The sequence below is a fragment of the Hylobates moloch genome, unplaced genomic scaffold, assembly GCF_009828535.3.
Source record: "Hylobates moloch isolate HMO894 unplaced genomic scaffold, HMol_V3 SCAFFOLD_11, whole genome shotgun sequence".
Lineage (NCBI taxonomy): Eukaryota > Metazoa > Chordata > Mammalia > Primates > Hylobatidae > Hylobates > Hylobates moloch.
The window spans coordinates 12,409,019-12,436,619 of NW_026652286.1; the positions used below are offsets into that span (position 1 = coordinate 12,409,019).

A 27,601-nucleotide genomic window follows, 5' to 3' on the forward strand; every position below is an offset into this window, starting at 1 on the left:
TTGGCATGGGAAGAATTCACATGGGTCTTCTTTCTCATTCGGGCAGGGCAACGCATTTATAGGGCAAGGTTGCCTCTTAGCAGTAGAGTACGTAAGAGTCTTAACACTCCCTGGGCCGGGTGCGGTGGCTCACGTCTGGAATCCCAGCACTTTGGGAGGCCGAGGCAGGTGGATTGTGAGGTCAGGAGATCGAGACCATCCTGGCTAACAGTGAAACCCCGTCTGTACTAAAAATACAAAAAATTAGCCGGGCGTAGTGGCGGGCGCCTGTAGTCCCAGCTACTCGGGAGGCTGAGGCAGGAGAATGGCGTGAACCCGGGAGGCGGAGCTTGCAGTGAGCCGAGATCGCGCCACTGCACTCCAGCCTGGGCGACAGAGCAAGACTCCGTCTCGAAAAAAAAAAAAACAAAAAAAAAAAACCAAGAGTCTTACCACTCCCTGCCAGGACCTAGCCTCACCTGCTGGTTTTCCATTTCAGAGTACACAGTCATTAATGAAGCCTGCCCTGGAGCAGAGTGGAATATCATGTGTCGAGAGTGCTGTGAATATGATCAGATTGAGTGCGTCTGCCCCGGAAAGAAGGAAGTCGTGGGTTATACCATCCCTTGCTGCAGGAATGAGGAGAATGAGTGTGACTCCTGCCTGATCCACCCAGGTGAGTGGAATGGGAGACTTCAGGTTGCCTTCATGTTGTCGGAGGTAATGAACAGGAACAGGCTGAACGCCTGAATTCTAGCAGGCAGCCATCAGGAGGCTGTGGTGCCATGATTATGAAAAGTGACACAATTCAGCCCATTCTAACTAAAGGCACAGGAATAAAAGGAGTCAGTACTCTTTTCAGTGTTAAACTTGTAAAACTTTGAATTCACTCACTCATTCATTTAACAAGCTGACTGAGCAGCTTTATGTACCATGTCAGGTACTGGGAATACAATGATAAAACAAAAGACACACTTCCGGCATTCCCAGAGCTTGTAGCCTGGGGGGATATGGAGAACAGGCAGCTACCATATAGTGTAGTAAGTGCTATGATAGAGAAGCATGGGGTACTATGGCAACATGGATGGGAATGGGGGCAGGTGGGAGGAAAGTCAGTGAAGAATTACTAGAGAAGGTGGTGAGCATGCTGATGGGAGAAGCAGACTAAACAAGGTGAGGGGGATGGGGAGGAGAAGTCAAGCCACAGAGGATAACACGTGCCAAGGTCCTGTGGCAAGAGGAATCATGGGTTTTGGGAGATGCAAGTAGCACAGTCTGGCAGGAGAAATGTGTATGTGATGAGAGACCTGGGTAGATGGAGAGAGGGAGGGAGAAGGAGAGGGAGAGTGAGAGGGAATTAATGAATGAGAAAAGATTAAGAAAGAGCAATCTGAAGGGAGGAACAAGAGCCAGATCCTGAAGTGCTTTGCAAACTGTGCTTCAAAGTTGAGGCTATGTACTGAAGATATTTTGGTAACATTGGAAATCTTTTAGTAAAGAAGGGAAAGCAGATTTTTCTCTTTAGCTGTAGTATGGGGAAAGGATTGGAGGACACGCGTGACTAGAGGCAGGCGAGAAATATGGGGACCTTAATAAAGGTAGAAGCTCTATGGATGGTGAGAGGTAGAGGGATTTGGGATCTGAGAGTGGAATTGACGACACATTGGGATCTATTGGGTGGGATAGGAGAGGGAAGCGATGAACAGAGTCAAGTCTGATGCTCTGGCTTCTGAACTGGACATTTGGGAAATGGTCCTGGTGATATGAATGTGTCTTTGGATGAAATGAGACCTTCTAGTGATTACTTCTTTGTGATGATTATTGACCTTCCGATATCTCCCACTTGATATGTACAGTCAAAATGCTACATTTTAAAATCAATTGATATAGTTTCTTTCTGTGTTGTGTGATGTCACCTATTTGATACACAAATAGGTTTGTTGTTTTCATGTGTTTTCTATATTTGAAAACACAAGCAAATGTGTATATACATACATATTTTTCCCCTTCTTACACAAAAGATAGCGTATCATAAGCATTGCTAACCATCTTGCTTTTTTCTCTTATTATTTTTTGAGGCAGGGTCTCACTCTGTTGCCCAGGCTGGAGTGCAGTGGCTCAATCATGGCTCACTGCAGCCTCTGCCTCCTAGGCTCAGATAATCCTCCCACCTCAGCCTCCTGAGTAGCTGGGACTACAGCACGTGCCACCAGGCCTGAGTAATTTTTGTATTTTTTGTAGAGATGGAGTTTCCCCATGTTGCCCAGACTTGTCTCGAACTCCTGTGCTCAAGCGATCTGCCTGCCTCAGCCTCCCTAAGTGCTGGGATTATAGGCATGAACCCTGGTGACTAGCCTTGCTTTTATCTCTTAACAATATATGCTGGAGGTCACTCTCCATCAGTATGAAACCATATTCTTCATTTGTTTGTATGGTTGCATGTAACTGCATTGTGTGGATTACCACAGTTTATGAATATATTCCATCCTTTTGCTGTTAACAATACTACAGTGATTACCCTTAGGCATACATCATTTAGTATTTTTGTGGTATATCTTCGAGGTAGATTCCTAGGAGAGGGATCGCTGGGTCAAAGGGGGATACTTATGTCACTTCCCAGCCTTGCTTTGCCATGTTTTCTCCATGCTTTTGGCATTTTTCCCCGCAGTGTGTGAGAGTACTTTTTCCCTAAGCCTTGCAACAGAATGTGTCATTTTGGATGTTTGCCGGTCTCATAGGTGGGATCTCAGATGGCTTCAGTTTACATTTCTATCATTATGATAGACAATGATCTCTCTGCTGGTGACAGTGGAGCAGGAGGATCAGGGTCCAGGGGCACCAATGGCAGGGATGTCAATGGTGACTTCTAGTAGCATCTGGTAGCACCCCAGGGTCCTCATTGGGCCTGTGTGGCTTCCTGTAGTTCTAGGCTGTATAGCTCTGCATTTGGTCCCCTGGCCCTTCTAGCAACTTTGTGAACTCTCTAGTGTCCTTTTTTCCTTTTTAATTGATACATAGTATTTGTACATGTTTATGGGGTACATGTGATATCTTGTTACTTGCATAGAATGTGTAATGATCAAGTCAGAGTATTTAGGGTATCCATCACCCTGGGTATTTGTTATTTCTATATTTAGTGTCTTTTTAGCATAGCCTTGTTCATCTTAATCACCAGGCTAGTGTCTATGGCTTACATCTAAGCACTCTGATGTGACTATGCTAAGAAAGAGAGTTGGCCAGGGCTGTTGATATGGTTTGGCTCTGTGTCCGCCCCCCACCCCCCCAACCTCATCTTGAATTGTAGTACTCCCCACAGGTCGTGGAAGGGATCTGGTGGGAGGTAATTGAATCATGGGAGCAGGTCTTTCCCATGCTATTCTTGTGATAGAGAATAAGTTTCATGAGATCTGATGGTTTTATAAATGGGAGTTCCCCTGCACACGTTCTCTTGCTTGCCACCATGTAAGACATGATTTTGCTCCTCATTTGCCTTCCACCATGATTGTGAGGCCTCCCCAGCCATGTGGAACTGTGAGTCAATTAAACCTCTTTCCTTTACAAATTAACCAGTCACAGGTATGTCTTTATTAGCAGTGTGAGAACAGACTAAGACAGCTGCTGGGGGCAGACTCAGTCCATTTGCCTCCTCAGCAGTGATGAGATAGGGACTTAAAGAGGGGGAATTGGCATGTGAGTGAAGATAGTCTTTGGAAGGCACAGTGACCCTGCAGGGACCCATTTATGGGTCACATGACTACTGGAATTTGACAAATCATACAGTCATATCTCAATATCCACGAGGGACTGTTTCCACAACCCCTGCAGATACCAAAATCCACAAATGCTGAAGTCCCTCAGTTGGCCCTATGGAACTCCAGGACTCTGCATCCTGTGAATACTGTATTTTTTTAGCCATGGTTGGTTGAATCCATGCATGTCAAGCCTGTGAATACGGAGTGCCAACTGTATTAGCCACTCATCTTCTCTGATAGAAGGGGACACTGGAAGAAGGGAAGCAAAATCAGGATGGTGTGGAAAGAGAGGACTATGAGTCTCTCTCCTATAGTAATCACGTATATACACTACAGCCCAAGGAAAACCTAATTTCAGCTGAAAGCAACGAAGTATACTATCAGCTCAAAGAAACACTGTTTATCTCAAGAAATTCAGAAGCTTGGATTAGCCGTTCCTTCCTTCCTTCATTCATTCACTCAAATAATATTTATTGAACACTTAACTCTGTGCGAGCCACTGTATGGCGCTGTGGATACAATGGTGGACAACATGCAGTCCTTGATGTAAGTCTATTATAGGAAAACACATAATAGGCTGTTAAAATTGAGCATGCTATATGCAGTGGCGGGGATAAGAGTTCATATTTTGTATTATAGATACTATGTGCAGGCACTTTACTTGTGTTAATTTAATTAAAAATTAAAACAGTCTGAAGAGGAGATACGATGTTTAATCCCAGGGTTAGGCCATTTTCACATTGCTATAAAGAAATACCTGAGACTGGATAATTTACAAGAAAAGAGGTTTAATTGGCTTACGGTTCTGCAGGCTGTACAGATAGGATGGTGGCATCTGTTTCTGGGGAGGCCTCAGGCAGCTTTTACTCATCGAGGAAGGTAAAGCATGAGTGAAAGTAGGAGCACAAGAGAAGGGGGAGGTGCCACACAGTTTTAAACAAGATCTCAAGAGAACTCACTCACTATCGCAAGGACAGTACCAAGGGGATGGTGCTAAACCATTCATGAGAAATCCACTCCCATGGGCTGGGTGCGGTGGCTCACGCCTGTAATCCCAGCACTTTGGGAGGCCGATGTGAGCGGATCATGAGGTCAAGAGATCGAGACCATCCTGGCCAACATGATGAAACCCTGTCTTTACTAAAAATACAGAAATTAGCTGGGCGTGGTGGCACGCACCTGTAATTCCAGCTACTCAGTAGGCTGAGGCAGGAGAATCACTTGAACCCGGGAGGCGGAGGTTGCAGTGAGCTGAGATTGCGCCACTGCACTCCAGACTGGGTGACAGAGCGAGACTCTGTATAAAAAAAAAAAAACACCACTCCCATGATCCAATCACCTCCCACCAGGCCCCACCTCCAACATTGGGGATTACATTTCAACATGAGCTTTGGGTGGGGACACAGATCCAAACCATATCACCCAGTTTGGCAAATGAGGACACTGAGTCACAGAAAGCTTAAATAATTTGCCCAAGGATACACAGCTGCACAATGGCAGAGCCAGAACTTAGTTCTCTATTTTGTTAAGTGGGATTGAATCATTTGTACTTTTTCTCACAACCCCCCTCTCCCTCAAGAGGCCATGTTTTTAAACTGGTACTTGTTGGAGAATCACACAAACCCCTCTGGTGTGGCCTGCTGGTCGGGGGGAGCCCGACGCATTCCAGGGTGAGCCTATTGTTAGACAGGAGAGTTGTTTCCAATGGCATACTTTCATTACGGAAGTATATGACAGGAAGATATTTACTATCGATTATGAAATTCAAAAGTAAGTTATAAAAACAATATACCATAGTAATATAAGTCTAATTGAAAACATGTATGTGTATATAGGCAGAGAAAGACTGTTAGCAATAGCTTGAGTGATGGGGTTTTAGATATTTTTTATTTAATTCTTTTGGCTGGTCTAAATTTTCTAAAAATTCCACAATAAACATGTAACATTTATACAAAAGACTCTATATTGATAGATTCTTCCTTTTCCTGCAGGCAATTTCATGTTACTTGAAAACACCAGCCACTACCTGGGATACTCGTTGAGACCACCCTTCTAAACTCCCCAGTCTGAATTCTGGTGCCTCTAGCAGTTTCCTTGAGATGAGAGATTCTTCCTCTGGGCTCTGACACCTTTCTAGGCCCAGATGCTCTTAGTTGCGACAGGGCCCTGAGAAGGTGCAGTTGCGCTCCCATGCAGCTGATCAGAACCCGCAAGTGCTTTGGCCTAACACTCCTCTTCTTGGGAATGTTTCAGGTTGTACCATCTTTGAAAACTGCAAGAGCTGCCGAAATGGCTCATGGGGGGGTACCTTGGATGACTTCTATGTGAAGGGGTTCTACTGTGCAGAGTGCCGAGCAGGCTGGTACGGAGGAGACTGCATGCGTAAGTAGAACTTGACCTAGCTCCATCTCTAGTGCACAGTGTCTTAAAGTCTCAGCTTACAATGGACCAAAATTTATCTCCTTGGAATCTGAGTTTTGGAAAGCCTGCAGCCAGAGGGCTTTCTAGGTAAAACTATAAAAACAAAGATGGGTTTCCATCTGCAAGGTGTGGATTGTGAACATTTGTTTGAATTCTTGGCCACAGGAGGTTTATGTCTACTCTTCAATCTCCTCTTTCTAAGTGAGGCCAAGGCTTTCTGCTCTATGCATTCCAGAAGCAATTGCATGGTAGCCTTGGTCGGCAAACAGTGAATAAGTCTTCAGAAATGTTGTCTGTAGTGCACTGTACATATGAATTTCTGTTGGCAAATTTCTTGAATCCTGAATTAAATTCCTGGAACCCACAGCAAATTGCTAGCATGCCTTTTGTCCGAGGAAAGAGATTCTTTCTGGGATCTGCTTCATCTGAAAGAATTACTTAGTTTTTATTAGAGTTCTGTGAGTTTCAACAGTTCTTTGAAAATGGAGTGGAAATCTAATCTCTCATTCAGTCCAAGATTCCCCTCTGCAGTGCCCTGATTGATGAATGTCCCTCTGAGAGTCTGTATCTCAAGCAATGTACAAATTGCTTTTATTTCACTAACTTATTCCATATGCTTCCAACTTGAATCAGAAGCAGTTAGAATGGTCTTACAGTCTAATTTTACTCCTATGAATGCTATTTCCAGTTTACAGAGATGGAGGATGGAGTGTGGTTGGTATCTTTGACTGATAAAATCTGTACTGAAATACCATCAGTTTCAAGACTCTGTGGCTAAGGGTGAGTATATGGTCTGCAGCTGAGAAGCTCAACTATACCAGGAGGAGAAGGGGCTTGTTGGCACTTCTAGGTGAACTGGGGAGTTCAGTTATCCATAATACAGATACTTTTTAAGGGTTGGTCTTGGTTGCTGATTTAAAACTTCGATGCCATTTTAGGCGGTTTCTCGTAAATTTAATTCAGTACCTGGCAGATTATGGTCCAGGTAGGTTAGCTGCAAGATTTAACCCTGGTCTTCTTTGGCAGCTGTTCTATGAAGACTGTATTGCATAATGAGCAGAATACAAGCTCTAGAATGAAACAGACCTGGGTTTAGATAATGTTTTTGTCTGTCACTGCCAGTATGACCTTGGACAAGTCATCTATCCTTGCTAATATCAGTGTCCTTTTATAGAAAAGGAGAATAATGCCACCTATCTCATAAGGTTGATTTGAGGATTAAGTGAGATAATGTGTGTGAAGCACTTCGTGCTCTGACAATAGTAAAAGCTCAATTAATGCAATAAATATATCACTGTTACCCTATATGCTCCTTAATTACTGAATTGTTAGGTGATTCAGAAATAAAACTACTCTTCTTCCTTTCATTTCTTTTCCTTTCTTCCGAGATAGGGTCCTACAGTGTTGCCCAGGCTGGCCTCAGATTCCTGTGCTCGAGCAATCCTCCTGATTCAACCTCTCAAGTAATGGGGACTACAGGCACATGCCACCATGCCTGACAAAACTACTTTCAAGAATAGTTTGAGATAGTCGTAATTAGAGCTGTAGTGCACAGCTTTAGATTTCACATTGACCTTTGGATTATGGAGGATCACTTTGGGTTTTTCCCTGCTTTAGATCATATGGAAGAGTGCTCTTTCTCTGTGCACATGAGAGGGAAAGGGGGATTTGATGGGGTTGGAGTGGTAGGCAAGAGTGTGATCACGCCTTTGATATGGTTTGGCTGTGTCCCCACCCAAATCTCACCTTGAATTGTAATAATCCCCATGTGTCAAGGGTGGGGCAAGGTGGAGATAATTGAATCATAGGGGTAGTTTCCTCCATACTGTTCTCATGGTAGTGAATAAGTCTCACGAGATCTGATGGTTTTATAAACAGGAGTTCCCCTACATAAGCTCTCTTGCCTGCTGCCATGTAAGATGTGCCTTTGCTTCTCCCTTGCCTTCCACCATGATTGCGAGGCCTTCCCAGCATGTGGAATTGTGAGTCCATTAAACCTCTTCCCTTTACAAATTACCCAGTCTCAGGTATGTCTTTCTTATCAGTGTGAGAACAGATTAATACAGCCTTGTAGGTAGGTAAGCTAGGTAAGGAATTTAGATGCTGTTCCAAGTGCAGTGGGGAACCAAGGAAGAGTGGTGAAGTAGAGGATGGACCACGTGCTCTGAGAACTAGCTAAGAGAACAGTTAATGACAGGGAGAGGGAGGGAAAGTTTCAGACAGGAAGTGAAGGTTGAGCTATGCCTTTGCTCATTAGTTGGCAGAACAGGAAGATATTTCAGGGAGAGGGATAGCATGGTCAGGGTGTGAAAATGCAAGGTGTGTTCAAGGAAGCATGTGACATGAGGTGTGATTAGAGCAACGTGATGGTCTTGGGGTGGCAAGCCCTGACTGTGAAGGGCATAGTGTGCCAGGGCTCAGAGCTTAGACATGGTTCTGAGATGATGGATGGTTTAATCTGGGGAGTACCATTTGACAGATAACTCTTGTAGCATAACTCCACTGCAGTGGAGGAAGACCATATCCAAAGGTAGCCATTAGGAGTGCGATTGCAGTGCTTCAGGGGATGAAGAAGGGAGACTAGAGTGAGAAAAGCTTAAAGGAAGAAGTGACAGGACTCAAGACTCACTGAAGGTTGGGGTAAGGAATCTCAAGAGTTTGCCTTTCAAATTCTTAGTTTGATCAACTGTCTAGAAGTTGATGCTGTTAAGTGAATAATAAAAGGGAAGAGGTTTGGTGGGGGAAAGAAGGTGAGTTCCACCTGAGATAAGTTGGAATTTGGACATCTATAAGAGAGCCTGCAGACAGTAGGAAATAAGTGTCTGGAGCTCAAGAGAATTTTGGAGACTTGAGATATGCATATGGCTGTTATAGATGGAAGCATGAGGTGAACAGAGCACCATGGGCAGAGGAAATAGCAACAGATGTAAAAGGAAAGGAAGAGAAAACAAGGAAGGAGATGGGAAAAGATAGAGATAGGAGGAGAACCAGGAAGGAGTAGGGTTCTGGAAGCTTGGGGCAGTGTTTCAAAGGCAGAAAGGTCACATAGGATGAAGGCAGTAAAGAGGCTTTTGTATTTGATGGCAAGCATGTGATTGGTGACCTGAGCAATAGCAGTTTCATATAAAGATTTGGCGGGGCGCAGTGGCTCATGCCTGAAAGCCCAGCACTTTGGGAGGCCAAGGCAGGTGGATTACTTGAGCCCAGAAGTTCGAGACCAGCCCGAGCAACATGGCGAAACCCTGTCTCTACAAACAATACAAAAATTAGCCATGCCACTGCCACTCTAGCCTGGGCAGAGTGAGACAGTTTCCAAAAAAAAAAAAAAGGCAAGATTTGAAGTGTGAAAAATGGACATAAAGAATACAGACAACTTTTAAATAAGCTTAATCAAGCAAGGAAGGGGAGAATTAAGGTGATAGTTTATACGAGTAAATAAACAGCTGTGGAAAAATATCAATTTAGATGGGAAAGGCCGGGTGCAGTGGCTCATACCTGTAATCCCAGCACTTTGGGAGGATGAGGCAGTCAGGTTACTTGAGGACAAGAGTTCAAGGCCAGACTGATCAACAAAACAAGATTCTGTCTCTACACAATATTAAAAAAATTCAGCCAGGCATGGTGGTGCATGCCTGTAGTTCTAGCTGCTCAAGAGACTGAGGAGGGAGAATCACTTCTGCAGCCAAGGATTTTGAAGCTGCAGTGAGCTATGATTGCACCACTGCATTCCAGCCTGAGCAACAGAGCAAGACCTCATCTCTGTCTCTCTCTCTCTCTCTCAAAAAAAAAAAAAGATGGGAAAGGGTTAAACAGGTTTTAAGCTAATGTGAGTGAAGTGTCAGTAGGAGAGATTAAAGATATTGGAGTAAGACTTACTGAAGAAGTTAAGACCGTGTTATCCTGAAGGAGAAGAACTTCCTATGAGATCAAGAACAAAAGTGAGAGTTAAAGGAGAGGGAGTTTCCTTTTCTGTCCTAGGCTGAGACAGGAGGAAAAGAATTATTTATAGGTAGCATATCTTGTTTGTTAGTAATTATACGGTAGGAACCGTGCTGAGCACTTTATGTGCCATGTCTTGTTTTATCTATACAATCACCCTATGAAAATACATACTCCCACTTTATAGATAATGAAACTGAGGCTCAGAGCTGTGAAGTCACTTGCCTGAGGCCATACACTTTGGGGTAAAGCCCAGGACGATTCCAGACCGCTTACTCTTGTTCTTAACCACAGTCCTAGTCTGCCTCCCGCTGGTGAGTTCCTGTTTTCTCTGGGAAGTAGGGAGTGAAATCTCTGCTGAGGATGAGTAGAAGTGAGGTTGGGGCTTGAAAGTACCAAAGCTTTGGGGCAGCCACTTGAAGAACAAGAAAAGGCACCAGCTGGTGCTAAGCTTAAAGCATGTCCAAGCAAGACGGAGGACCCAGTTGAAGCCAGAGTTCCTAGGGAGGTGATGCAGTCAGTTAGGACGTTGGCTGATGCTCTCTGGAAGTGCAGTAGCAGAAGGGGAGTAAAACCAGTTGTTTTGTTGATCCAAGAATAAGCTGAGACATGACTGACCAAGGATCCCAGTTGGGAAGGACATGAAACCAGAAAGAGCCTGGTAGAGGGGGAATAGGGACAGGAGATCTTAAGTGGAAAAGCAGGCTTGGTGGTAATAAAGTAGTGGAAAACATAGGTGGAAGGGGTATTATGGTCAGAGAGTAGAGTTTCTAACTTGAAGCTTTCAGGGATGGTGGTGATAAAGTGTTCAGTTTTTTTTTTTTTTCTGGGTAACTAACAATCTCAAAGGACAAATATTTGCTCTTTCTCATGGGTCTGTGAGTTGGCAGGCGTTCCACTGATTTCAACTGGGCTGGCCTGGGTTGGTTGTGCTCCAGGCTGCAGGGCTCAGGCAGAAGGGACAGCAACCATCAGGGGATGCTTTTCTCAGGGTGGGTCACAGAAGCACAAGAGGTCAAGCCAAACACACAGGTGCACATAAGGCCTCTGCGCACATCACACTCACTCATATTCCACTGGCCAAAAGAAGTCACATGGCTAAGTTCCCAGTGAGTGAAGTAGGGAAGTATATGCCATCCCAAAGGAAGAGGGGTGGATAAATATTTCTAAACAATACTCCAGTCACTCCATGTTAGTAAGGGGGTTTGTTCAGGGTGCAGGGGACAGGAGGGAAAGAATATTTGCATGCAAGAAGTCAATACCGCAAATGGTAACAAAACAAGGATAGCAGTCACCCAAATGTTATGAAACAGAAAATATTAATATTCAGAAATCCTGAGCTTGTGTCTTTTTAAATAGCACCTACTGGTCAAATCTTGGGTTGCACCTTGGTGTAAGACACTGTTTATGGAGCCTCATTGGCTGGGCTGGTGATCGTGTCCATTTGAGGGTCCAGGCTTTCTCAAGGACAGCAGAACTGGCTCAGAGCAACCAGTCTATCACCTAGGCAGGCAGAACAGAGAGCTCACACCTTCATTCGTTAATCTACCCATCCGGTCAAAAGATATTTCTTGAATGGATGCTTCTAGGTGCTGGATGTACAATGATAAGCCAGACAGACATGGTCTCTGACATCTTAGAGCTTGCGCTTTAGAGAGGAGATTTTTTTTTTTAAGTTAAAAAAATAGAGTGTGGTCAATGCTATGAGATTAAAAAAACAAACTAATGGTCAGATTCTGTCCGATCTGTGTTGGTTCAGTTTTGCTTGTTCAATTACATTATGCTTGTTCTGAAAGCCTCATTCCACACAGTGTATGTTACCACTGCCAGGAGCACTGATGGGGCATTTCTTATGGAGCACTGGGCTGGTCACCAGGGAACACAATGATTCTGCAATGAGTTTACAATCCATCTGTGAAAACAGTGCTTGACCATAAGACATCAATATGATGTTATTAGGTTCTTATCACCCTCACCTCATACTGGCACTAAATAAATGTCTAGGGAATTCATAGGAAGAAGTAATTCATTTCACTCTTTGTTGAATGCCTGCCTGGTGCTGAGCACTATGCCGCCCGCCTGTGTTAAGGGTGGCCTGTACATTGCTGGCTGGAGCCCCATGGCAGTGCAAGCATTTTCCCACTAGATGGCGCCCAAGCGATCCTTTCAGACAACGTTATCCTGAAGGCGCTTCTTTCCGCGTGTCTCTGAAGAGCCTGGGCATTTTTTTTCCTGAGTACCGTACAGAGCCGTAGAAGGAGGGAGGAGTGGCGGGCAAGTGCCAGAAGGATCAGAGCTGTTTTATATGTGAGTTAGAGAGCATCTGGCACTGAACAGATGCAGTAGCACCTTTGTTTGCTCACTGTCCTTGACAATGTTTGTATTACTAACCTAATTAATGACAAACTGAAAATTCATTATGGAATTGATTCATGTATAACCATTGGCAGGTTGTATTATCCCGGAGGATGGGCAAACGGCCTGAGGCTATTGAGCCCAGGAGAGAACTCATTCACATCTTTCTGCCCAGGAAAGGTTGGTTTAGTAATCTCAGAATATCCAGACTAGGAGCTACTGGCACTTTATTGCCATTAAAAAAAAGAGCTGTTCTTTCTACCTTTCTCTACTTTTTAATGTAAAAACTTCAATTCTACAGAGAGTTGAAAGAATAGTATACATCCATATGCTCCTTTCCAGGATTCGCCACTTTTTATCATTCTCCAACATCTGACTCTCTCTCTCTCTTTTTCTGCACTATGAGACTCATGAATTTTAATTTTTTTCTGTTTCATAGTGTTATCATAATTTTTCTTTTGATGCTTAGATTGTCTCAGATTTGGCCCTTTAAGCTGGCTGCACCTCATTGCTCCTTGAGCACTTACTTGCATTCTGCCCGTGACCCTCAAATGTTTTAAGTTCACCTTGATTTTCTATGCCCAGGTCTTGAAACAAGCTATTTCTCCCTGCATCCTGGTTTCTTATAGTGGGAAATTGTATTTAGGAACTGCGATTTGGGTGCTGGCTATTAGAGGTGCTGATATCCAAAGTCGAAACTGAGGCTTCCTCTTAGGGTTTCTTAAACTCAAAAGTTGAGTTCTGAAGTGGAACCACTCTGCTGACTTCCACTGCTGACCACCGGACTGGTGTTGGTTTAGCTTGGCCCTAGGCTGAGTTCCTTGGCTATCAAAAAAGATGAGCAGCAGGAGGGCCCAAAAGCGACCCAGAATGCCACACTTCTAGCTGGCATGGCAGTGATCCCAGCCTTTCAGTCCCTGAAGGATACTGGGCATCTAAGGAGGTTAGGAAAGCAACCCAGATGAGAGGATTTATGGGGAGAGATTATAGGTCCTTAATACATTTATCTCCTTAGTCATATTTTGGACAGAGGCAGAGAAACAGAGGAACTGGCCATAAGCCATGCCCAAAAATGTTTGTAGGGCGAGTTATCAGAGAGGAAGAGGATTTGTGCAGGCTGGTTCCTGAGCCATAAGCAGGAATGATTAAGAGCAAACTTAAGGGGAGTGGGGAGAAGGCTTACAAAGCTGTATGTTACTGACTTTCGGGGCTGCCCTCCAGGGGAGCTGCGGAATCGCCTAGGGTGGAGTCACTGAAAGCTGCCTCATCTCGCTCCAGCCTTTTGTGTCCTGATGCTCCCAGAAAAAGAACAATGCCCAGGTCGATTCAAACTGGGGATGGTATTAGGTGGTGGTTAGCAGCCTGGGCTTGGATTTTAATCTCTGTTCCTTTCCTGGCTTTGGGCAAAGTTACCCAATCTTTGTGAATCTCAGTTTCCTCATTTACAAAATTGGGATCCTCATAGTGGCCTTGAGAGTTTTTGTGAAGATTAAGTGAAGAACTGTCTATAAATCCCTTAATATGGAGTCTGGTATATAGTAAGAGCTCAATAAATGGTGGATGGAGTCTGGTATATAGTAAGTGCTCAATAAATGGTGGCTGCTATTCTTATAATCCAGAGCCATGAAATGAGCTCTATTTGTTACTTGTTGTTTTGGGTGGCAGGGGAAGAAATCAATATAGGGCCAGAGAAGGAAGATAATAAAAGAGAAGCCTTTAAGGTTAAAGAATACACACTGGACACAAGGAGGTAGTCTTCACCAGACAAAGTATTGTATGGCAAATAGTATTTTATATTTTACGTGCTGAAGCTCTTTGACCACAGAGAATTAATGTTGAAATCTTTGCAGAGGATTTTATGTTGTTAAAGAACTCATCAATCCTAGCTCAGCTTCTGGTGAAGCTATAGAAGGATGTGAAAGACCTTCCCTCCTGCTCAAACAGTAAGAAATCACTAGATTAAACCAAAGAAAATAACAATTTTCATTAAAACCATAATATGTCTGTGAATATGAAATCTAAAAGAATTTAAATTCCAGAGGGGTGAAGTCTTCCAGGATGAGCAAGAGATTCGGGATGCTTCATACTTGAAGGCAGCTGCTGAGGTTGGGGGCAGGGCAAGTGCAGGAAGGGGCCTACCAGAGAAGGAGGAGGAGAAGCCAGGAAAACTTTTGAATCTATGCGCTGACCAGTTGAACTTAAATCTAGAGGAGACCCCAAGGCAAAGACAATCCTCTCCACCAAGTATTTTATTAAATGGAATTTGGCTGTGCAAGCAGAGGCTGGAATGAGGCTACGAAGCAGGAGATCTTGGGATGTTGTCATCTTGCAGCTTCATAAGCTTGTGGTCTCAAAGTCTCACAGTCTCCTGGGCTCACAGCTTCCCAGTCTTGTAGTCACGGGAGTGCAAGAAGCTGGGGGAGGGAGGAGATGAAAATCAAAGACAGATTTCCTTAGGTTTATGGGGTTTGAATTTCAAGGCTCTTCTGGTGAGGTTATAGCTTCAGTCCTACCCCAAATCAGCTTAACCCTTGATTGGGTCAAACTGATTCATCCCTGATCAGTTCTTCTACCAGCCTAATAGAGGAGAGGGCATTTCCAGTCAAAGGAAACAATAGATCTTCTGTTGTGAACAAGCAAGAAAATAAGATCTACATTCAAGAGAACAACTAGTCGAAAGAAATACAGCATGGGTGATGAAATAGAAATTTTCAAACAAGAAACTTTTACATAACTTTAAAATAAATGCACTAAAAGATTGACAGGAAAAGATGACTATAATGGATGAAGACATGAAAAATCCACAAAATCAATGAGCAAAAATCACAAACATTCCTATACACCAACAATAGACAAGCAGAGAGCCACATCATGAATGAACTCCCATTCACAATTGCTACAAAGAGAACAAAACACTTAAGAATACAGATAACAAGGGACGTTAACTACCTCTTCAAGGAGAACTACAAACCACTGCTCAAGGAAATAAGAGAGGACATAAACACATGGAAAAACATTCCATTCTCATGGATAGGAAGAATCAATATTGTGAAAATGGCCATACTGCCCAAAGTATTTATAGATTCAATGTTATTCCCATCAAACTACCACTGACATTCTTCACAGAATTAGAAAAAAATTACTTTATATGCCATATGGAACCAAAAAAGAACTCATATAGCCAAACCAATCCTAAGCAAAAAGAACAAAGCTGGAGGCATAATACTACCTGACTTCAAACTGTACTACAAGGCTACAGTAATCAAAATAGCATGGTACTGGTGCCAAAACAGACACATAGACTAACGGAACAGAACAGAGACCTCAGAAAAAACACCACACATCTACAATCATCTGATCGCCAACAAACCTGATAAAAACAAGCAATGAGGAAAGGATTCCCTGTTTAATAAGTGGTGCTGGGAAAACTGGCTAGCCATATGCAGAAAACTCAAACTGGACCCCTTCCTTACACCTTATACAAAAATTAACTCAAGGTGGATTAAATACTTAAATGTAAAGCCCAAAACTATAAAAACCCTAGAAGAAAACATAGGCAACACCATTCAGGACATAGGCGTGGGAAAAGACTTAATGACGAAAATGCCAAAAGCAATTGCAACAAAAGCTAAAATTGACAAATGGGACCTAATTAGACTAAAAAGCTTCTGCACAGCAAAAGAAACTATCATCAGAACAAACAAGCAACCTACAGAATGGGAGAAAATTTTTGTAATCTACCCATCTGACAAAAGTCTAATATCCAGAATCTACAAGGAACTTAAACAAATTTACAAGAAAAAAACAAACAACCCCATCACAAAGTGGGCAAAAGATGAACAGACACTTCCCAAAAGAAGACATTTATGGCTGGGCAAGGTGGCTCACGCCTGTAATACCAGCACTTTGGGAGGCTGGGGCGGTGGATCACTTGAGATCAAGAGTTTGTCACCAGCCTGGCCAACATGGTGAAACCCTGTCTCTACTAAAAATACAGAAATTAGCTGGGTGTGGTGGCATGCATCTGTACTCCCAGCTACTTGGGAGACTGAGGCAGGAAAATTGTTTGAACCCGGCAGGTGGAGGTTGCAGTGAGCTGAGGTCATGCCACTGCACTCCAGCCTGGGCAATGGAGCAAGAATCTGTCTCAAAACAAACAAACAAACAAACAAACAAACAAACCAAGAAGACATTTATGTGGCCAACAAACATACGAAAAAAAGCTTAACATCACTGATTATTAGAGAAATGCAAATTAAAAACACAATGAGATACTGTCTCATGCTAGTCAGAATGGTGATTATTAAAAAGTCAAGAAATGATAGATGCTGGTGAGGCTGTGGAGAAATAGGATAGCTTTTAAACTGTTGGTGGGAATGTAAATTAGTTCAACCATTGTGGAAGACAGTGTGGTGATTCCTCAAGGATCTAGAACCAGAAATACCATTTGACCCAGCAGTTCCATTACTGGGTATATACCCAAAGGAATATGAATCTTTCTACTATACAGACATATGCACATGTATGTTTATTCCAGCACTATTTGCAATAGCAAAGACATGGAACCAACCCAAATGCCCATCAGTGATAGACTGGATAAAGAAAATGTGGTATATAATATACCATGGAATACTATGTAGCCATAAAAGGAATGAGATCATGTCCTTTGCAGGGACCTGGATGAAACTGGAAGCCATCATCCTCAGCAAACTAACACAGGAACAGAAAACCAAACACCGCATGTTCTCACTCATAAGTGGGAGCTGAACAATGAGAATACATGGACATAGGGAGGGAAACACACACCAGAGCCTGTCAGGGCCTGGGGAGTGAGGGGAGGGAGAATATCAGGACAAATACCTAATGCATGCAGGGCTTAAAACCTAGATGATGGGTAGATAGGTGCAGCAAACCACCATGGCACATGTATTCCTATGTAACAAACCTGCATGTTCTGCAAATGCATCCTGGAATTTAAAGTGAAATAATAAAAAAAAGAAAAAGAAATTCAGGAGAGATTTGAAAAGTATTTTAAAGAACAAAATGGAAACCCTAGCACTGAAAAATACAATACAAAGAAACCAATTGGAAATCCTAGAACTGAAAAAATGCATTATCTGAAATAAAACAAAAATTCATTGGAGGGGATTAACGGCCTATTGGTCAAAATAGAAGAAAAGATCAGGGAACTTAAAGACAGTTCAATAGAAATCAACCAAACTGAAGCCCAGGGAAAAGAGACTGAAAGTATTTAGCAATCTTAACTCTTTGTGCTACCCTAGCCAGACCCTGTCCATTGAGTTGTATTAGCAGGGCTATTTCCATGTGAGTGTTCTGTGATAACCCTGGCAACTGGGGGAAGAAAGACTTTCTGCAGCAAAGTGGTAGATGCTATTCTTTCTGAACAACCATTTTTTCAACTGAATGGGCAGGCCATTTGACATGGGGTAGTGGGGAGGGGCTTTAAAAATGGTTTGTTTGGACAGAAATAAGTTTGAATTGGTTTTTTGGTCTAACCATTCATTCAGTTAGTAGTTATGGTAATTGAGCACTGACTTGTTGGACACAGAGGTATAAACAGGACAGATGATATCCCTGCTGTCATGGAACTGTTGTCATGGGGGAGACAGACAATTCAATAAACAATCATAGAGTCAGGTGGACTGGGGTTATAGGTCAACTCACAGGCTGAGCTGAGGACTTGTCATTGTTCCTGATGAACACCTGAGCCCCTGATAAAAGCCAACACTCAGTACTTACTATGAACCAGGCATTGTTTGGAGTACCTTCCTGTACTGACTCATTTAATCCCCATTGCAACCCTTGTCACAGCCATGTGACAGATGAAGACACTCAGGCACAGAGGGATAAATAACTTTTCTACTGTCATACAACTTGTAAGTGGCAGAGCCAAGATGCAAATTCAGAAGCCAGCTCCAGAGCCCCTTCTGTGCTTTCCATGAAACCATCTCTTGATGTGAGAGGCCCTTGGGGTCTTCATCATCCAAGCCTTGGTTCTGCTATCACTCTCTGGGATGCTAAGCCTGATGGGTTTAGGGTTCTAGCCAGTGATGAGATGAGGCTCTCATGAGCCCTGGAGCAGTGGGTCAGAACCTGAGCTGTCCCCTCTGATTCCTGGACCAAAACAGTCAGTGCCTCAGATCCAGACAAGACTCGAGAAAAATAACAATATTTGTTGCCACTTATTGAGCATTTGTATGTACCAGGTGCTGTGCTAAGTGCTTTACATACAATATCTCATTTAATCCCTAAGACAAGTGAGAAAAACACATTGTTGTATGTGTTTTTTTCCAAATGAGAGATCTTGGCTCAGAAAATATAGTGGCCTTTTTTAGAGTCACACAGCTAGTAAGTGGCCGAACTAAGATTCGGACCCCAGCTGGCATCCCAGACTGTGTCATTTTTGAAGGAGGAAAGAAAATGCAAATGCCTCTTTCTGAATTTTTTTAAGTCCTCCTTTTCTTTCTAAGAGGAAACAGTAAAGAACAACAAAACCCAACCACTTCTTAGAAGTGTGTGTGTCTCTCCCACAATCCCCTCCCCTGCATCAAATGCTGAAGATAAGAAGACTTTTGTCTGAGGCTAAGGGTGTTCATTTTTGTTGAGAGCCTTTTCCAGCTGTCTTACTGGTCTAGAAATTAATAAAGATTTCCTTTCAGTTCTGTAGAAGCAGGGTCTATCCAGCTGCCCCTCCTGTTTGGGCACATAGCCATGGGGAAAGATTGGTGATGAGGCCAGGATTTGAGAGCTCAGGGCACATTCCAGCTTCACTGACAGATATCACTACACACACACACACACACACACACACACACACACACACACACACACCTATACCCCTCTTCTCCTGCAGTAAGACATTGTTAAGGAATCTGAGCACATCTTCCAGGCTCTTTGCCTGCTCTGGTCTTTCAGACTCAGGACCACCTGCTAGGTTGGCCAACGATACTTCCTTGGCAGGGACACTCAGCTGTGTTCACTGTTCTGCCCTGGACAGAGAGGTGTAGTCAGGCTGCTCCTGCACCCAGCCTCGCCAGCTCTCCAAGTAGAGGCAAGAGTGGAGAGGGAATTGAAGGCGTTCCTTGATGTGGGGAGGGAGTGCAGCTTCCTCCTCCTCTTGCCGTTTCCCTAATATTCCTTCTTCCAAACACATTTCCAAGAAGTGGCCCCTTTGTCTCTGTTTGTTTGGAAGTTGTTCCCCAACTTGGGGCCAACTCTGCCCTCCCCTTCAGAGTGAAAGGAACCTCATTAAGAAGAATGGAGATGTTGCATGTGTTTAGAATCCTGGCTGCTTCTGAAGGACAGCCCCTGAGCCTACAGGAACAGGTGGTCCAGCATTTCACATGGCCAGGGATCGGGCATCTGGGTGAGGATGGGGACTGAGTCCTCCAGAGACTGCAAGAGACCCTGGAGCTGGCCAAAGCCCAAATGGAAGTTTCAAGGAAGCCTAAATGGGGATGAGCACCGCTTTCCCTTGGATTTGGGGAGGGGCCTGAGGCACAGCTGGCTGCTTCCAGCTTCCATATGGAGAGAAGAAACTGGGAGCAGGCTGGCAGGATTTGCTGCTGCTTCTAACTTGGGATCCCCAGCAGGAGGTTTGCTGAGGGAGCTGGGATTTAACACCTTGCAGGCAGGGAAGCTGCCAGTCCCTGAGCGACGGGGGCTGTGCAGGAAGGCTTCTTTTGTTGTCTCTCACACCTCGCGTATCACTTCCTTAGCCCAGCAGCAGATGGATAGATGGGGGCGATGAGGAGTGTGAGGTGTGCAGAGAAGGAACGTGCATTTCAAAAAGGGAGCAGGCAAAAATTCCATATATCTCTCTTAGGGGTGGAAAAATTCTGCCGTTTCAAAATGGAGTAGGAGAGGACTGGGTCAGAATGCCCCTAAGACAGTTTAACATATAAGCAAAGACTCAGCGTTGATACTAGACAGATCCAAGGTCAAATCTCTGCTCTGCCACTCGATACAAACAGCTAACATTTACTAATTTTCCTGCTAAGAGTTTGCCATGCACGATTTAAGCTTCACAAAACCGTATACAGTAGCTGTCACTTTTATTCACATTTGATTCAAGTTGACTGAGGTTCTGACAGAGGAAGTAACTTGCCCAAGGCTGCACAGCTAGGGAAAATAAAGCTGAGTTTCAAACTAAGGGCAGTCAGATTCTGCAGTCTCTATTCTTAACCACTGCTTTACCATTAGGATAACGATTTACAGTCTTCTAACTTCCTGGCATCTGAGTTTAGGGAAATCACTTAACTTCTCCATCTTTAGTGTTCCACATCTAGAAAATGGGGAGATGAATGTTGTTCTCTTTGTTTTTTTATGAAGATTAAATGAGAAAATGCAAATAATAATATCAACATCCTTTTATTCAACAAATATGCATTGAGCACCTGTCATATGCCAGGTACCATTCTAAGTGTACAAGCTAGAAAAGATCCCAGCTGTATCAAAGGGAGTAAGCAAGATAATTTCAAATAGGCATGTGTATTATGAAGGAAACAAAACAGAGTAATAATATGGACCATAGAATTGGGAGGGCCTATTTTAGCTGGATAGCTGGATAGCAAAGAAGGCCTCTTTGAAGAAGCAGCAGTCGAGCTTATTATTTTTATTATTCTATTTTTTTAGATGAAGTCTTGCTCTGTCACCTAGGCTGGAGTGCAGTGGTGCAATCATATAAGCTTAATTCTTACAGGAAAGAGATGCAGAAGAAGATGAGCCTTCTAGGTTTAGGAAACAGCAAGTACAAGGGCCGGAGTTGGGCACAGAAAGTAGGCTGTGTCTAGGGCAGTGTGGACAAGCAGATGAGTGGTATGTGAGATTGGGAGGAGTGTGGGTTTAGGCAGCCAGCAAGGCAGAGCTGCAAATGTCATAGGAAGGTGTTTGCACAGTGGAGAACCTTTGGAGGGCTTGAATCAAGAAGATAATGTGATCTGATTCATTTATTTAAAAGGTGGCTTTGGATGCTAGGTGGACAATAGTATGTTGGGGGACAAGGGTGAATGGCGGGTGTATTTGTTTTCACACTGCTATGTAGAAATATCTGAGACTGGGTAATTCATAAAGGAAAGAGGTTTAATTGACTCACAGTTCCGTGTGGCTGGGGAGGTCTCAGGGAACTTACAATCATGGCAGAAGGGGAAGAAAATGCGTCCTTCTTCACATGGCAGCAGGAGAGAGAAGTGCCAAGCAAAGGTGGAAAACCCCTTATAAAACCATCAGATCTTGTGAAAACTCACTCACTATCACAAGAGCAGCATGAGAGTAACCTTTCCCATGATTAAATTACATCCCACCAGGTCCCTCCTATGACATGTGGGGATTATGGGAACTACAAAGATGAGATTTGGGTGGGGACACAGCCAAACCGTATTACCAGGAGATCAAGGAGGAGATGAGATTACAGAGAGAGATGATGGAGGCTGGGGCTAGACAGGAGCCCCAAGTGGAAACTAGTGTATGATGCTTCCCATCATTGGCACAGGGCAGCAGCAATAAAGATCTCAGTGAAGAGATAGATTGTATGACCTAGCAGTAGTTTTCACAAAAGTAAGAAGCCTCAGACCTCATAGCTTTGTCTAAAGTGGAGTTTGGGCTCTTTTCCTAACACTAGAAATATTACTACTGTCATCTTGTCATGGTGCAGTATCCACTAGTAATATTTTTATTTTTAGTTATGAAATTTTATATTTTTGGGGAGTTATTGAATATAACTATGCATCCAACTTTAAGAAGGCAATCTGGATTTCTGTATAGAAATAGGGAAGATAAACTTTTTATGAGAATAGCCGGATAGTAAGTATTTTCATTTTTATGGGGCCTACTGTATCTTGCTATAATTACTTAACTCTGCCATTACTTAACTCTGCCATGACAGTCCAAAAACAGACAAAGGCAATACATAAATGAATGGGTGTCACTGTGTTCCAATAAAACCTTATTTACAAAAGGAGGCAGTGGGCTGTATTTGGCCCAAGGATCATAGTGTGCCACCCCCAGGTAAAGAATATCATTTATTTCATGATCCAAATAATTTTTCCATAGAACAACTTCAAAACATTTTCCCCAAACTTTTGGGTACAAGAATACAGTGCATTTTCTATACCTGTGCTTATCGTAACACTACAAAACATGATCTAATTTAAAGACTATTCAGTACAGTGGTTTTCAAATCTTAGGGATTCCTTGGAGGTAACTCAGCAGACTAGGTAAGGATCAGGGTGGAGGGTTTTGGGCCCCTGCTTCTGCTTTAACCAGGAGCCCCTTTTTGATACATTTAGTTTTATTGGTGATCTTGATAGGAGTTTATTTGAACAAAAGGGGTTGGAAGCAAGAAAAAAATGAGAAAATCATCAATCCAGTCCAACTGGTTGGAAATCATCTCTCCTTTCCACTGTCATGCATTAAAGAGGCGTTTATTACATGACTACTCATAGAATAAATTAATGCCTTGATTTCCTGCCTGGATGGTGGTGGAAAGTGAGTAGAGCTGTGGGGAGGGTCTACTTTCTGAGCCTTTTAAGGTAGGGGCAGCAGGCTGGCATTTGTCAGGCCTGGAGAGGAAGGATGATAGGGTGGCTTGAACTTTACATTCAAACACAGTTAGGTTTGAGTCTTTGCTCTGTCACTTAGTGGCTAGACAAGATATTTATTTAACTCTCTGATCATCTATCTGTTTTCCCAGCTGGAAAATTGTGAGGATACCACTTCCCTTCCCAAGCTGTTGGGTGGATTAAATGAATTAATCTATGTAAATTGCCTGGCACGTTGCCAGCTGCTTGAGAAATATTAATTTCCTTCTTCCTTTTCCTTATTCATCCTGTTCTCAGGGGTGTGGCATGTGCTCAAAGGCTCGTTGAGACCTTCTCCAGCCTCTTTCCTATTGACCTCCATTTTTATGTCCCAATCTTTTCTTCTTTTCTTAGGATGCGGCCAGGTTCTGCGAGCCCCAAAGGGTCAGATTTTGTTGGAAAGCTATCCCCTAAATGCTCACTGCGAATGGACCATTCATGCTAAACCTGGGTTTGTCATCCAACTAAGGTAAGGAGCTGGGGCCAGAACTCAGGAGTCTGAGGTTATAAGGATAGAGCGATGGGATGGAAGGCTCTTGGTCACTGGGATCCTCTGGAGCCTTTATATATTGGAGCCTTTCTCTTTACCACTCTGATTCTCTGGGATAAGGCCCGGCTGAAACTACAGCCAACTAAATGCTTGTCATCACCGCCTTAGAACTGTGGGGCTCAGATGATTTTGACCCAAGGATAACACCAACAAAGCAAAATACTGAGCCATCTACCCATCCACACATCTTAAACAGTGTTTCCTACTTCCTCAGGACTGGGCTGGTTCCTATGGGAGGGATGTAAAGAAATAAAAGGCACACGCCTACCTTTCAAAGAATTATACTTTAGATTGGGGCTGATGCTTGTCACAGCTCCTTTAATTGGGGCTTTCAGAAAAAAGCAAACATCCCACAACAAATAAACTAACTCTCTCACCTGTGTGGAAGATGAGTCATTTCTTTTTATGGAGCTTTAGGGCCCTCGCAAATGTTGTTTATGCCACAGTCCAAAGTATAGACCCTCTTTTATTGTAACTATTGATAAATGCTACACGAGGGTCCTGTTTTGTGAGAACTGTTCATGACTGCATCATAGTGCTGGAACAGTTCATGGCACACTATAGTTGCATGATAAATACTTGTTGCATGAATAAATGCTGAAAGAACTGCTTTCTGACTCCAGTGTATCTTCTCTCTAATGAAAAACACCTCCTCCCTTCCTCACTCACCCCTAGAATGGCTAGGGTCATTGTCCACTTAGCTCTTCTCATTTTAACCCTGTAGTGACAGTGAACGGATTTAAAATCCCTGATCCTCTAGGGCACAGGCTTTCACTAAGTATTTTCTGGGTGGCTAAATGGACACAGAGGTTACCACATGCTACCTGGCTCCTTGAATGTCTGTCTGTCCTCCAGGAGGGGCAACATGGTACCCTGAATTAGAAAAATCCAGCAAAACAGGTCCCCTTCTCAATCTTCCTCTTCAAAACTAGCACATAACAGCTTGTGTTTCTACTCCCTGAGGACCTGGGGTTGGGAATGAGTCTCATTAATTCCTAGAGGAAGCCTGGCTCAAGGAACAAGCGATGAACCACACTGTTCTGCCCAGTAAGCTCAAGGCTGGGTCTGCAGGGATGATAAAGGTAGGTGTTAAATGCTGCATGTTAATATTTCAGCAGCTCAGGGACCAAGACATATGGTCCCCTCTGGGCCTCTGAGGAGCTTCTCCAAAATCCAAGATGCAAAAGGATATTCTAAAATAGCAAAACGGTGGAGGATTGAGAAGCATATTAGCTGCCCAGGAAAGGGCCTTAGGAAGGCATGGAAATGTGTGGATTTCTTTTCCTCGAGTTAAGTCTGGAGCACCTGGCCAGGGATAGTAATAATGATGGAAATACTTGGAAGCATAGGCACAATGTTCAGCCCCAAAGCCCAGCAGGTGTCCCCGATGCCCCTTTTCCCTCACCTACCACCAGACCACCACAAAATCTATTTTCCTACTTGAAAAATAGTCCATCCACAGCTCTCTGTCACCACTGTCACCATTCTGCTTCAAGCCACACCCATCTCCCACTGAGATTCTATCATGCCATCCTAACTGGCTTCCTGGCTTCCACTCCTGCCAGCTCTGCCATCTCCTCTCTGCAGAGTGGCTGCAGGGAGCCTTTAAAATCTGAATCCAGCGTTATCCCCTTGTTGAAACCTTTCAGTGGCTTCCTATAGACTTGGAATAAAATCTAGATTCCTTACCACACAAGATCTAGCACAGGCTGCCCTCACTGGCCTCGGATCCTATCACTCTCCCCTTCGTTCACCACCTTGCAGCATCCCTGGCTTTCTTTCAGTTCCTGGAACATGTCAACCTCATGATTGCTCCAGGGCCTTTGCACTTACAGATTCCCCTGCCTGGACCACTCTGCCCCATGACCTTCACATGGCTGGCTCTACTGCATCATTTAAACCTCTGCCTGGCTAGCATGTCGTCAGAGGGGGCTTCTTTGACCACATTGTGTCAGAAACTTAACACCTTAGTCACTTTTTATGCTCTTACCTGGTTAATTTGATTCATGGCACTCAGCACTCTAAAATTACCTTGTTTTTTAGTCTCCTTGCTTATTATCTATATTCTAACCCAGAATTAATCTCCATGAGGGCTGGCATGTGCCTAGCTGGTAGTTGGGGCACTGCTATGCTGACAGCACCTAGTACAGTGTCTGGGACAGAGCTGGCCTCCAGAAATATGTGTTCAGTAAGTGAACAAATGGACAAATGAATGCATGAACGCAAATATAGTTGCAATGTCTCTTCAGCTTCAGAAAAAACTGTGGTTTCTGTCAGGTGGTAGCTTCTCCCTTACTCTGCAGACAAAGATATCAAGGCCAAGAGAAGGAGCTGATTCCTTACCACACACAGTGAGCGCATGGTGGCATCTGGATAAGAAATCAGCTGTCCTCTTAGATGTTAGAGCAGGCTGTACAAAGCGCGATTCACGGGACCTACACCCCAAAAGCTCTGTGATCAACCCTTTGTGAAGTAAACGCTGATGAAACTCGGTTATTGGATTTCTTTGTTAGTAGTACCTTTTAGAACACTTAAAATCAATATACTGATTGTCACTATATTCCAGTGTTCCCTAATGCTGGCATGTTGGGTTTTTACTGTACGTGGCAGAAATATCCCTACTCCCAACATTTTAGGCAGCAGTTATGAGCCTTTCTATTTCCATTTTTTCTCCAGAGTGTGGAGGAGAAGATACAGACATACATTTTGTGAACTTGATACTCAGGTATTCCCTTGGGAATCCTGGAAAAATGATTTTGCCTCTCTTGCCCTGGGATGTGGCTGCTGCTTTTCTTGTCTCTTGGAATCGGGGGCTTAATGTCATCTTCTGTGTTTCCAATCTGGTGTATCTCAGTGTTTTCCAACCCAAGACCCTTTTGGATAAGCATGGATGTGTCAGGTTTCCTTAACCCCTGAAATTCTGACTTGGTGCTACTTTCTCTACTTTTTGGGTGAGAATTATCGTTGCCTAGAAGATAATTACCTTCTGATTCTTCCATCAAACAGAAGAGTGTGCAGAGGTTTTTGTTGTTGTTGTTGTTGTTTTCCCCTTTACTTAGTCTTGCAAAACAATATAAGCTTTTTTTCATCCTCCAACTATAAAATTACAATAAAGTATCCACCCAGTCATATATTTGGCAATATCTGTAGCATCTCTATAGGCCAGGCACTGCGCTGGACACTGTGAAAACTGTGGAACGAGGCAGGTGTTCCTCTCTGCCTTCAAGTAACTTGCAGGCCAGTGGAGAAGACAGGCCACACATAGACACACAAAAAGTCAAGGAGGTAAATATAAGAGGTTGAAATTTATGTCTACAGTACGAGAAAAATAAGGGATCTTCTTTGGAAAGAGTGGTCAGGGAAGCCTCTTTGAGGAGAGAATATTTAGGCTTAGGCCTGAGGATAGGAAGGAACCAGCCACGCAGATTGGGAGGAAAAAGTGCCTGGAAAAGAGAGCCAACACATGCAAAGACTCTCTGCATGGATTATGGCACCTTGCTCCACCTGGGCAGGCACTTGCATGTGCACATACATGCAAACAGTGCACAAATACATACTCCTCCGCTAAGAGAAATTCGCCAACCTCCGAGGACCATTTTCCTATCAGATCAGGCCAGTGACACCATCTGTTCCTCAGGCCTGTTCCTCATCTGGCCTTGAATGTGCCCAGCGGTTTCAGGGCTGTCCAGGGCCCATCTGTTTCCCTCCGTCACCACAGGTTTGTCATGTTGAGTCTGGAGTTTGACTACATGTGCCAGTATGACTATGTTGAGGTTCGTGATGGAGACAACCGTGATGGCCAGATCATCAAGCGTGTCTGTGGCAACGAGCGGCCAGCTCCTATCCAGAGCACGGGATCCTCACTCCACATCCTCTTCCATTCCGATGGCTCCAAGAATTTTGATGGCTTCCATGCCATTTTCGAGGAGATCACAGGTAAAGGCCAAGGAGACAAATGTGGCATTTTGTGGCTTGCTCCAGACAAATATCTCCTTTCCATGTCCCTT

General features: G+C 43.7%; 1 protein-coding gene across 4 annotated transcripts in view; it reads left to right on the top strand.

Moving 5' to 3' along the window:
* PAMR1 (peptidase domain containing associated with muscle regeneration 1) overlaps nt 1–27,601 on the top strand; it is a 191,550-nt gene that overhangs the window by 125,671 nt on the left and 38,278 nt on the right. For all 4 annotated transcript variants that reach the window (XM_032166267.2, XM_032166264.2, XM_032166265.2 and 1 more), the window contains 4 exons: nt 479–655; nt 5,985–6,113; nt 23,399–23,513; nt 27,313–27,530. In XM_032166267.2, the coding sequence (XP_032022158.1) occupies nt 526–655; nt 5,985–6,113; nt 23,399–23,513; nt 27,313–27,530 (592 nt within the window). In that variant the 5' untranslated portion in view covers nt 479–525. The remainder of the gene's footprint in view (nt 1–478; nt 656–5,984; nt 6,114–23,398; nt 23,514–27,312; nt 27,531–27,601) is intronic.